The 13,231-nt window shown below is 42.1% G+C and overlaps 1 protein-coding gene across 2 annotated transcripts in view; it reads left to right on the top strand.

The window, feature by feature from the left end:
- Window positions 1-13,231, top strand: part of LOC147022823 (E3 ubiquitin-protein ligase pellino homolog 2-like) — a 238,815-nt gene that overhangs the window by 205,191 nt on the left and 20,393 nt on the right. For both annotated transcript variants that reach the window (XM_085887700.1, XM_085887699.1), the window contains exon 6: window positions 6,539-6,727. In XM_085887700.1, coding sequence (XP_085743826.1) covers window positions 6,539-6,727 — 189 coding nt within the window. The remainder of the gene's footprint in view (window positions 1-6,538; window positions 6,728-13,231) is intronic.

The raw sequence follows: 13,231 nt of genomic DNA, 5'->3' as shown, positions 1-13,231 counted from the left end.
ACCGATTGCCTTTCTCTCGGCATAATGCAGCTCAGCCATTCCAGCACTGCAAAGGCTTTCGCTCGTTATCGCTTTCATTTTGTTCTTGCTGCCCTGAACGTTCTTTGGCCGGCTCACGTCGTTAACATTCAAGTGTGTGATTGAGCACTGCTTCGCGTCATTCCCCTCCATGGCATGCAAGATAGCTCTTTCCTGTTTCATTTCCTGCATTCAAGGAAGTGTATACCATGACTTGTTTGCTCTCCTTGACCACAGCATCATCAGCAAGCTCTTCCTCGATGAAACGGCATCATGCTGATTATGCTGTATTAATGGCTGATGTGTTTTGCTGTTTAAAAATAATAATAATTTTTAAAGCATGCAGAATTGCTCGATGTTATGCTGCTGTTATAATTGCTGTTGTTGCTCCAGCTTGGATTTTTAATATGCTTGTACTTTTTTTGGAGACTGTATAGTAAAAGGTAAGTCAGACTTCCTAGCAGGTTTGTGAATATTGCAATGCAGAAGTGGATGAAGAGGAGACTCACATGGGATAAAAGAAGCTTGGAGAGGAGGTGGGTCTGGGGGGGGGGGGGACGAGGAACTTGCTATTAAACTATTTCTGACACACCTTTTGTTCGAATCCAACATGTACATTCACAACAAATCTGGCCAGGCTTGACGTTCTTCGTTCTGAGGGTGCTAGACTGACGGTTGTCGTTTCAAGGGTGCTGGACCAACAATCGTCATTTTGAGTTTGCTGGACTGACAGTCGTCACTTGAGGTTGCTGGACTAACAGTCGTCGTTTTGAAGTTTCTGGACTAAGTCATCATATTGAGGTTGCTGGAGTAACAGTCGTCATTTTGAGGTTTCTGGACTAACAGTCGACATTTTGAGGTTGCTGGACTAAGTCGTCATATTGAGGTTGCTGGACTAACAGTCGTCGTTTTGAAGTTTCTGGACTAACAGGAGTCATTTTGAGGTTGGTGGACTAACAGTCATCATATTGAGGTTGCTGGAGTAACAGTCATATTGAGGTTGCTGGACTAACAGTCGTCGTTTTGAAGTTTCTGGACTAACAGGAGTCATATTGAGGTTGCTGGACTAACAGTCGTCGTTTTGAAGTTTCTGGACTAACAGGAGTCATTTTGAGGGTGGTGGACTAACAGTCGTCATTTTGAGGTTGGTGGACTGATGGTCGATGTTTGACTGGTTGGACTGCAAATAAGATTGCATACAAAGGCACGAGCAGCTCATTAATGTCCTTTTATGGTTCACTCCCTTTGTGCAATTAATCAGCTTAAAGCATATTTTTGTCTTTTGACTAATTGGCTTTCGATGCACGGAAACTAAATGTTTGAGAATGTTTTTATTTATTTAGAAAGATGTTTAAAAAAAATGCTTTTAACAATCCGTGGATTGTTATGGGCATATAATGAAGCTGCAATATAACTTGATATCATACTGGAGGATTAATTTTTGGAACTTGCATGAAATGCAACTTGTGAACCGAAAATAGGAATTTGGAACAAGCGTTGTCTTGACGTTTGTTCCAAATTCCTATTTTCGGTCTTAAGCAAGCGGTGCATTCCTATCTTATGGCATTCCTCATCTTCACCCACAATCTTTATCACCCCCATCAACCCCTTCCTAACCCAATTGTCTTGCTTGCATGTTAGAGTGTTCCCTTCTCTCATTTGTCTTCTCTTTTACTCTTTCTTCTGTGCTTTGCTTTTTATATCCAAGAGTTGCTACACTGCCACACTTTGTCAATTCATATCCCTCCATCACTTTGCTCTTCCATGAGTCTCGATCTCATGGAGGAAAAAAAAAAACATTTTCTATATATGGCTAGCCTACTCTAAAGTAATAGTCCTGCAACGTAGTCTGATATTTCAGATCAATTGTTCAAATTTGCATAAAAGCACCAAAATTGGTACACATGTAGAATAATGTATTACAAACAATTCTAGATATGGAGCCACCCGAGATTGTGCCTTGGTCAGCTTCGGCGACCATTTTCCAAAATGGCCGCCATTCTACTTTCGCGAAATTGGCTATATGCTCTTATTTTCTTATTATATTGGTGGTTGATAAAAGGAAAGTGTAAAATTCAGTAAATTGACCATGAAAAGGCGGATTCAAATATTATGAGCCAGTATTTTCTTCATGGTGACGTGTCTCCTCATTGGCATTTGGATGCATGTTCGCCTCCTCAAACTCCATGATCACTCTGGCCACCTCGAGTCCGGTGACCATCCAGCGCCTCAGAGCACTGGGATTGTCCGTCAGGCCAACGGCACCTCCGTCACCCTTGACACGGGCATTGTTTTGTTCATGCGCTTGGTCAAGAGGAATTGCTGAGAATGCCCTCTTGGTCTTTTGCACTGTGAAGTGGCCTGCCTTGAACTCATTGTAGATCTCTGGGTGCTGTTGTGGAAGTTCTGCCATGTCACGCAGATGGACCGGTATCCACCGGGCATACTTTATATGATCCAGCGCGAAGAACCATGGGACTATCTCAGTCAGAGCATCCAGGTACATGATGAAATCTTCCTCTCTCAGAGATCGCACGTAGATTAGGATGGAGAGCTCCAGATCCAGGACTGTTGCCCAGTACAAAAACTGGGGAGAGCTGTTCTCTTTCTCATGGCACCAGTCTTCGAAGTCCTCGGGAGGCTGGTCATCTTCTGCAAGGTCAGCTGGTCAAAGCTGACCAAGGCAAAATCTCGAGTGGCTCCATATCCAGAATTGTTCAGAATACATTAGTCAACATAGGTACCAATTGTGGTGCTTTTATGAAAAGTCGAGCAATTTGTTTGCTATGCTGCAGTACTATAATAAGAGTAAGTCTACTTACTTTTCCATTTTTGTTCCATTTTGTTCAACATGCCATATCCTGCAACGTGAGACTTTTTTGCAAAAGATCAGATATGTGATCATGATTCAAGCCTCATCGTTCTGCACTAAGAATCACCTTGTTCTGTGGGTTTTGAGGCGATGTGGCTGTTATTGTTGCCATGCCCAGCTGCTGCTTCATCTCCATAATCTTTGCTTCAAGTATCTTTTTCACTTGTGTCCCTTGAAGGTATCCATTTTTTTCTTAATTAGGACTGTTATAGAAAAAAAAATGTGGTGAAGATTAATTTTCAATGCATCAATGGCACGTAGCAACGCAAGCTGCACTACATACGAATCAAGCCACAGTTGAGATGCAGCAATGTGAGCATTTATCGACGCATTTGTTTCGCTCGTAAGTGCTGACATGTTGCAAGCTTGAATTGCGAGTTGTTAAAAGCATGACAAGTAGGAGAGCTGACTGATTTGAACGCAAACACAGGAGGTTATCCCATGAGTCTTTATGCGGCTTAGTTTTTAGGGTAGGTGGTGGTGTGGTGTGGTGTGGGAATGGAAGGTGGTGGGGGGGGGCGGTGATTGTCAGGGACCTTTGTTGTGTTTGTAATATCTCTGCGTTGATCGATAGTTTAATGAAGTGCTTTCTAAACCTTTTCAATATAATAACAGACAACATTTCGGGACGTAAGGAACGGAAATTATTACATTTTCTTTGTTATTCCACAACCTCAAATTGACGTTTCCATCAATTTCTCACAAACTTTAATCCCTTACGCCAAAAATTCCTTTGGTTCAATAAGTAGCTGAATATTTCAAAACATTTATAATATGCCTTCAATCAATCTATTTTACAAATTTGTGACAAATGGTGCACAAATATGTGTTGGCTTAACACATCTCTGAGGATTTGAGTGCATTTGTCATAAACTGTGAAGACTTCTGATTAGTCATAATTGGTTGGTGTGAAAACAATAGAGGAACACTTGAAATCAACAATAAGTTATTTATATATATATATATATATATGTTTTGGAATCATGCTGGAGTTTTATTCTTCCCGTTGTGAAAGGTGAGTTCACGGATCTACATTCAATGATTCTCACGATAAAGACTTCCTTTCCTTGTTAGGGACAGTTGAGATTGAAATGGTAAATCTTGATCACTACCTTTGGAAGTCCCTTCTGGCCCTTGCACGGCTCCATAGCTGTGCTGATGAATGTTCGTCTCTGCTTTCACTGCACACCTTCCCTCTTCCTTTGCCTGCAGCATAACTTCCACTCTCCATCCTGTCCTGTGGATCAATATCACCAAACTGCCTCTTCTGAAACACCTGTGCTTTGTGTTTAAGTTCTATAAACATCCTTTGCTTTCTATTTGAAGTTCTGTTCAATCCAACACTGAATATGGATTTAAATATCATGCGAGTTTGTGGGGTGCATCTTTCCACAACAATTTGAGATGTCTCTCATAACTTCTTTTTAACGAGGCTAAAGCTCGGTGTTGAAGTAACAGTCGGTGTTCCCAGAAGACATTTGTGTGATGCAGTTTCGACCTCACATCGTTGTTTGGTCGGCGTCAACAAGGCAGGTTGTAATGGGAGAATTGTCTGTGCCATGAGAAGGAAATATACAGTTGACTCATGAGGGGATTAAAGTCGAGTGAGTCGGAAGCTGAATCTGGAGAAGGTATGTTTATTGCCAGCCATTCGAAGTGTGCTGCACAGCATCTGCAGGGATACCATTCATGACTTTCATGGTGAGGTCCACCAATACATTGTTCATACTGTAGTTCCATCCAACGCTTGTCTGCATATGACAACAGTTCAGAGATGGGTATCATCCATTAATTTTTTTTCAATACGGAATTACGGAGGATACAAATGACAGAGCAACACCTTTACACACAGATATAAGGTAAAAGAGGAACATAGAGGAGTAGCAGGAATGGAAGACTTTCCAAGATTTGCACAATGGTCTGCATCGAGGTAAACCTTCCCATTGACGATGTGAGATCATCGTTGCTGTGATTAATGATCTCTTGCTACAAGATTGACAGATAACAAGTCAAGAACTTATCACAGAGTCGGGAACATCTAAGTCAACGCTATTACCTCAAATTGTCAATGAAGACCAGTGGATAAGAAAGGTGACTCAATCGGTGCCATGCATCATCACAAAGGAGGAGAAATTGAACTGACTTGCTCGGTCCTAAAATTATCTTTAGTGGTTTAATGGAAAAGGTGATCATTTATTGGAACGCATCATTGCTGGAAACAACCTGGTGCCACAACTATTTGACAGAAGTCTCATTCGTCGAAGTTGCGTTGCAAGGCTGCCTTGCCCACCACTATGGAAGGCCAACCCTGACGAGGAACATCAAGGTTCCTTTTATGACCACATTTGAATTTTGTAAACTGGGTAGTTCCCCAAGGTGTAACAATGAATATGCCTGGTGTTGGCTTCATGGTTAGGGTGGTGGGCTTGGGATCCAAGGATCATGAGTTCAAATCCTGCTTGGCTGTTGAATCAATACCAGGTGGGGTTGACTCTGCCTGTCATCCTTCTGAGGTCGGTAAAATGAGTGCTAGGTATCCTGTGTCGGAGTGGCGACCCGTCCAGGATTGTACCCAACAGCCCAGGAGACTGCTGTCACAGCATGAATGCTCTGCACAGAGTATGGTCCCAATGGATGGATGGATGGAACAGTGACTGGAGATCAGTGCCACATTCACATGGTTGCGTGATCATCTTAGACTTAAGGTGGGGTGGGGGGAGGGAACGTTCAACTCTTCTCGACGACACCATCCTCCAGGACATGGAAAACGTAATGTCCATGGCATGTTAGTCCTGGGAGTGCAAGTTTTGCCTCAACCTCAAGCACTGGGTTAAAGTCCATGAGAATTCTACTTATTTCCCAAATTGAAAAACAAACGTGAGGGAGGATGTTTTGCATCCATTGAAGAGGTTAATAAGCAACAGCCACTGCATTCGGGACAATTTACAAAGAAGGCTTATGTGCTCAGATTAGAAACTTGCATGGCCGTTGCACAAAAGTGCATTGAAGAGGATGAAGATTTACGTACAATGATGTGACCTGAAGAAAGTTGTCAATGGTACAGTTAGCTCAGCTATTGTGTGGAGCCTGTGGCTGCTGGTTGCATAATTTTCTGTGGGCGTGGCTGTGCCGCCCCTCTGTAGGTTATGGCAGGAATTTGTAATCTGCTCAGGGTGCCAGCGATAACTTGCCGACTCTTAACAAAGGACACCGTGGGATATTTGACGTCCACCGACTAATTCTGGCAGATGAGACGCTCGGTTTAACGTTTATCCGAGGGACGGCACACACACACATTGATGGATCATCCTGCCATTGAAACACTGAGATGACAGTTTATAGCTGGGTCGGGATTTGAACCCGAACCCCAACAGCGTAGAGGTGAGTGTGCTTACCTGTAGGTGATCCTGACAGTCCATGGTATCATTTATGTAGGTGGAATGACATAACTTTTTGGATGAGCTTTGTTGAGATTATTTAATATGGCTTGGTTGCAAATCGAAGAATGGTTGTGATTCCCTAATGAGCACATATCTCATGATGTCAGTTCATAAGCCACATCGTGTTGATTTGACTATTTCCTTTCTACTCCTGATTTGAGTAATAGTGGAGGGCCATGTCCATCTGTGTTTGCATCTTGGCCTGCAGGAAAAGGCGGCCAAATGGAAGAACCCGGACGGGCAGATGGATGGCCTAACTACTAATGGTATCCTGGTCATGCATCCGAAAGGAGGCTTCACAGAGGAGTCCTGGCCCGGTGTGTGGCGCGAGATCTCCGTGTGTGGAAATGTGTACACGCTCCGGGAGACGCGTTCGGCACAGCAGCGTGGAAAACTGGTGGGTACTTGGACCAACTGCCTGTACTAGCTTACGAAATAACCTGTCCCCTCTCATGTACACATTCCTCATATGATAACTAGGTTGTCATCCCAGGAATGTGAACATGAAAGGAAAAATGTTTCTCCTGTTGTGCCCGTGTTGCACAGACACCGCAGTAATTCCAACTGCACTTGCTATCAACGATAAAGCAGAGCTATGGTGTGCTGTGCTCTTGTTTCTATTATTTTGTCGTCTCTGCCACAGGACACCCATCTTATTTTTAGCTTTTTAATTCCCAAGTTTTTAATACAATCCATCCCACCATTTATAATGACACAGGAAGTACTCGAGTTGTTTCTTATCCGTTTCTTGTATTACTTATTATTTTGCACCTCCTCTTCCCTCCCATTCCCCTTTTCCATTGCAGCTGATATTCATCTCCCCACTGTCATCCCATCATTCCCCTCCCCCCTTACTCGAAATCTTTCTTTTCTTTTGTCCTGCTTTGTTATTTGCACAACGTTCTGTTGTGGTTTTTTTGTGGTGATTCGCACCATTTTCTGTGCTTGGACTGACAGGATAGCTCAGAGGTACTCGCCTTCCAGATGTTTCCTCGGTTTGATTATAGATTGTCATTCTGGTGCTTTGAGAGCGGGTCGTTACATCAATGAGTACACCTTCCTTCGGAGGGGATTTCAATCAGGCCACCCCATCAACTGTATTTGCTTGACGTTAAATATCTCTCCCTTCGGCAAGAATGTCAATGGGCAGGCACCATCCAGGTGAGGGTACATGACAAAGGTGAGGGAGGTGGAGAAAGATCACAAATATTATCCAGCGTGATGGGAACACACCCACCGTGATTCCCATGCTGCAGGAGCACGTGAACAAACGTTGTCGACGGAAGGAATAATTTCTCCAAAACCTTGCAAAGAGATCCACACATCAGATTGTGGTGCCAAAGCCAATTTAACTCCTAGCCATTTTTTGCCTGCGAATTTTGGTGTAATTTCAAATAGCCATTGTAGTCAAACTTCAGCATAAGACACAGCAACTGGCCAACTTGAATGGCTCCAGCAGTCGAAGGCCACAGGTGGACTGGGACATGGTAGCCAATTCAGCATTCCACGAAGGCTTCAGGTCAAGTACTCCTCTTCAACCCCAAAGCGGATAACTGATTGAATCGGCCACAAACCAGGGCTCACCACCTTTGTGGACAATCATAAGCCTGCTCACCCCTTGATCCTCATAAGAGCTCCCACAAATGTAGCATTAATCACACTTTTTATTTGGAGTCCCAATGTATTCCATGTTTGTAACTAGAAGGGTGCTCGGTAGAGCGCATACCTCTGCCACGTAATGCCTGATCCACGAGAAGATATCGGGCCCAATACATTTTTGAAATATCATGCTATACATTACTATATCGTTTTTGATCCTCTCTCTCAATGGTGAAGAATCACTTTAAAAAATTATCAGATCTGGATCTGGATCCGGATCGTCGCCATAATTGAATCAATTCTTCATTACCACACAACAAACCTGTGCACCGAGTTTCATCCGAATCCGTTCACAACTTTTTGAGACCTTGTGCTATATATCGTTTTTGGCCCTATCCCTCAATGGTGAAAAATCACTTTAGAAATTCTCGTAGTCGGATCCGGATCTGCATCTTCAACAAAATCTAATCAGTTCGTCCTTGTCACACTCTGAAACTGTCCACAAAATTTCATCCAGATCTGACTACAACTTTTTGAGATATCCTGAACATAGACAAACAGACATCGAGGGGTGAAAACAACCTCCTCATCTTTGGTGGCGGAGATAATGATATTAGAAGTTATTCTTCAGATCTACTTCTTTCTATACCCTTTATATCCTGTACATCTTCACAAGGAAAATTAGACAGAGGATATTTTACTCATCACACCCATGATAGATAATCCACACCTGTCTATCGCATGTCTTCTCTACACTTACCTTGTTCTTATCATTAATTTAATCCAACGTAACATGTACATTACCTTAACAGAGTGATTTAGCCAGTGTACCATCACCCACTGTCCTATTGTTTTGAGATGCTGTGGTATATTTAATGTCCGCAACGTAAATGCAGATCGGACACGACCTGCACGTCCCCAAACACACGGCTAACTGATTTGGGATTGAACACCCCATTCTGCAAATGCATCAGAATGAGTGTTTTCTTTCGTGAGGTTTGATCCCAATACTGATATCCTGGTCATGTCAGTGATCAAACACAGACTACTATACACAGCTCAATGGTGAACAGTTTACTTGCTCAACTAATCCTGCCACACTCCATTTATCCTTTACTCCTTTTTTGTCCTTTTTATTTATTTTCAAGCTTTACTCAGTCCATTTATTTGAATAGCTAGCTACCAATTCTCTCCGATACTGTACCTTATTGAAGAAGTATTTCAAATAAAGTAATGACCTCTTTTGGTGAAACCAGCCCTATATTTTATTACCACTTATTTCATATACTAGGTCATTACCCACAGGGTGATTGTGTCACTCCACGACTGCGACACACACACACACACACACACACACACACACACACACACACACACACACACACACACACACACACCTGTTACATTTTTACTGTGAGTAAACTTACACACAAAGAAATTAGATGTACCTCCACTACAGGTGTAAGCCATTTAGCTCAGAATGCCTGCACCACATCAACACCGCACCAATCTATCAACACAAGATCAAAATAACAAAAATGCAAAATGTTTTATTATTATTATTATTATTATTATTATTATTATCATGTCATGAATTGTTTTTGTGGGGGGGGGGGGGGGTTGTATTTTTTTTTTTTCGTTTCCAGCAGAGGGGGCATGGGCAGAGACTGTCTTGGGTAAAAAAAAATACACACCATCAACCACACAACACCCCTTGATGAGACTCCCACCAACAGCGCTCCGTAGACATGCACACAATCACTCATCAATGCTCAAACTACCTGAAGGTCCGGTCTCTGCCCCCCCCCCCCCGCTGTGTCTGCGATTTGTCCCCATCATATTTCCGCAGGGTGCTTAAGGTGCGCCAGCAACCCCCTTCTAGTAAAACTACCAAAATCACGAATCACTGCTCACCTTCACTCTTTCATTCCTCTTTTTCCCCTTTTTTATTCCTCTTTTTATTGTTCAGTAATTAGTACCTGCAATTAGCCTTCTAAACTCTGTATCTTTGCTGTCATTCTTCATCTTATCTCTTACTTTCGAATTTTTTAATTTATTTCATATATTCTCTTGCTTTGAAAAATGACAACTTCAAATGCACTGGGATTGTTAATTTGGGAGCAGATGGAACGTGCTCATACTAAGTGTTATAAGACTTTGTTTATCTTGGAGATCATCTTGGCCTTCTTATCTTGCTCTTGTGAAATGAAAGACTGCACACATCCCTTATGAAATGCCTTTTAATTATCTCTGCCTTATGAAATGCCTTGAAGACTGCACACATGCCTTAATGAAAGACTACACACACGATAGCAAGCAATCTTTGTGTATTTGAAAGTTGTAATTTTTTTTTCTTCAAAATAACAGACAAAATAAAACTTTTTTTTTTAAACCCTTGCACCACATCTTGAAACAATTACTGGATAACAAGTCAGAAACTTTGCATTCTCCTTCCACTGGTTTCACTTCACTATTGAAACAAACGATTATCTGAACGATCGATGAAACCAACGAGACGTTGATCACTGCAGCAGATCTGAGAGGAGGCTACCTGCACCTGCTTTACCTGTTTAATTAAGGCCACCTGCTTGGACTTATTCTTCTCGAAGTTTGAAATGTTGTCAATGTACGAACGGTATGGATTACCTTATCAGCCCCGGAGCACATTTCAGGGTTGTGATTCGGTAATTAATACCTGCAATGCGAACAGACATGGGAAGCAAGGAGAAGCTGACATTTTGGGCGTTAACCCTTTAGTCAAGCTCTTTTGCTTCGATGAAGGGTTAATGCCTGAAACATCACCATGACAATTGACGAACATTGAGAAAAGGGAAATCCGAATAAAAAATATTAAAATCTCGGTTTGCTAGTAAATGCCGTGAACTGCACAAACAAGAACATGCATTCTGAAATAGCAAAGCACCATGATGGTAAAACGGATGACATAGAACACTGTTAGGTATATGTTTTATTGGCTTTATTATTTTACATGCATTGGATTATCATTTCATTGCAACATTTTGTAAAGGTTTTTATCTTGCCAAAACGAAGTTTTTGCAAGATATGTTAGTCAGCTTGTATGTTTTTTTTTTGTTTTTGGTTTTTGTTTGTTTGTTTGTTTGTCTGTAATCACGTATAAAAAAATTCTGCAGAGCACAGTTATCATTGGAAATTTTTGTAACTTCGCATATCAGAGGCCTATAGAGGTCCCTTTCAGTGCACAAAATTTTGAAGGTCAAGGTCAAAGGTCAAGGTCACATTGTCGCAAATCAGGGGAGTCGACGAAACCCTTATTTTCTTAGTAATTTTGATTGGATCGTCTTCAAACTTCATGGGAATATAGTTCATGGTCTGGCGCTCAGCTGATTAATTTTTGGTGGCGATTGGCCTTGACCTTCATGGTTAGCGCCTGAGGTCAAACATATTTGACCCCAAGGTCAAATTTTCAAGTTTTAGGAACCATATCGTGTAGTACCTCAAATTGAACACCTCGATGAGTGCTTTCTAGATATGTCAAGCTTGAGACATTATGATGTCATTTGGTGACGTTATGAGGCAAACGCATATTTTTCATTGTTACTCTGTAGAACGATTCTCATCGGAATCTCTCGTCGGCAGATATTCCTCAAGGAGTCGCTCCTGGTGGATAGCAGCTCTGTTCACCTCAGTGTGACCTTAAAGAAGTCACACGTGGTCACCTTTTGGCAAGATACGGGTCACCCTGCGGGTGACATTGGTTTATTTATTTTTTATTTATTTATTCGTATGCAGACTGTGGTTGCTTGGCTCCATCATCTTTCTGGGGGCACAGCTATGCCGCTGATGCAATTCTCCTGTTACCAGCACACTGTTACTCATTTCACCGACCTCAGAAGGATGACAGGCTGAGTCAACCTGCCTGGTGTTAATTCAACAGCATTGACGGGCTTGAACTCGAGAGCCTAAGATCTTAAGCCAGCCACCGTAACCGTAAAACCAACACCAAGCTTAAGTAAACTCCTTGATTTATATTTTACAGATAGCATGTGCTGTTTTGTCTTTTCTTGCGTTGGATGCCCTGGTCAATCTAAAAATAGAGTTCTTGCACAGCTTGCACAATGTCAGGTGAGAGGTTTTGATCGACCATGAAATATAAACATGTGCAAAAGATGTTTGGCAAACCAGTTAACCCGATCCACTGAAAACAAACGATAGGGCAAAGTAGTACAACATATTGATTGCTGTTCAAGAAAATCTCCCTCCGAGTCTTGTAATATAAATTAACAAAGCCAGCTTTGGTAGTGTCAGGAACCAACGATGTGAAGAGGGAAGCTTGTATCGTGTGAGACTGACAAAATTTCCATACCATCATTCCTTCAGAATATTGTGGGTGTTAAATTGGTCATAAATCAAGGCAAGAGCATTTTTGCACACTTCAGCTAGTAATATGAGAATCCTGGGAATTGGTACGCTGGGAGGCTGGCTGAACACACACGGCTTTACACCTGTATACAGATCAAAAGATTAGAGTTCAGAGTTCAGAAAAATGGAGATGGCAGGTCTGTCTTTCACTCAGATGTAAAAATCATCCTGTCAACTCGTAGGATTCACCATGACTCCAGAAACGAGCCGATTGCTTTACCGAAGCGATAATGTACACGCTGAAATTGGAGGTTCATTTCACCTTGAAAAGGCATCGCACTTTTCCTCCTCAAAGTCAATGTAATATCTCTTCTTGCAAAACATAAAGATGTAAATAAATAACAGAGAATTGTTGAAAATATTAAGAAATATATACTTTTGCATACACGGCTGCTTATAAGAGGGACTTCTTTCAAATATGAGACTCAATATAAAAGGCAAGTGGTCATAAATATGTCGAGAAGATGAGTCTCAGCATCGGCTTCTTCTTCGTCGTAGGCAGGTTCGTGGTCTTCCATTTCATAGCAGGTCTATTATGGTCTTGTTCCTCCAACGATCTCACCTCTCCACCCAGGACCTGCACAACAAGGTCGCACGTGTTCTTCCAGAAACCCTTTCTTTGTTTCCCTACCCAAGTCTAAATTGAAGGCTCACCTCCGTTCTTTCATAGCCCTCTTTTCCTCATCCGTGGAACTGTCTTCCTGAGTCGATGGCTGTGAGCTCTTTCCTTCAGGATTTAACTCTGCTGCCACAGCCACCACGCATGGTCTCTCCCATTTCCACTACGAAGACATAATACCCCTGCGGAGATGCTGTTCTCACCCTCCTCCTACAATTACTCTCCTTGTAATGTGGTGCATTCATTTGTTGCCGCTCCTACTGTTTTCCTTTGCCCCAATTT

Source organism: Eptatretus burgeri, chromosome 7 (assembly GCF_056783735.1).
Source record: "Eptatretus burgeri isolate ZD-2024b chromosome 7, Ebu_testis_v1, whole genome shotgun sequence".
Taxonomy (NCBI): domain Eukaryota; kingdom Metazoa; phylum Chordata; class Myxini; order Myxiniformes; family Myxinidae; genus Eptatretus; species Eptatretus burgeri.
Note: the sequence above shows the minus strand (reverse complement) of the source record. Positions and strands in the feature narration are given on the sequence as shown.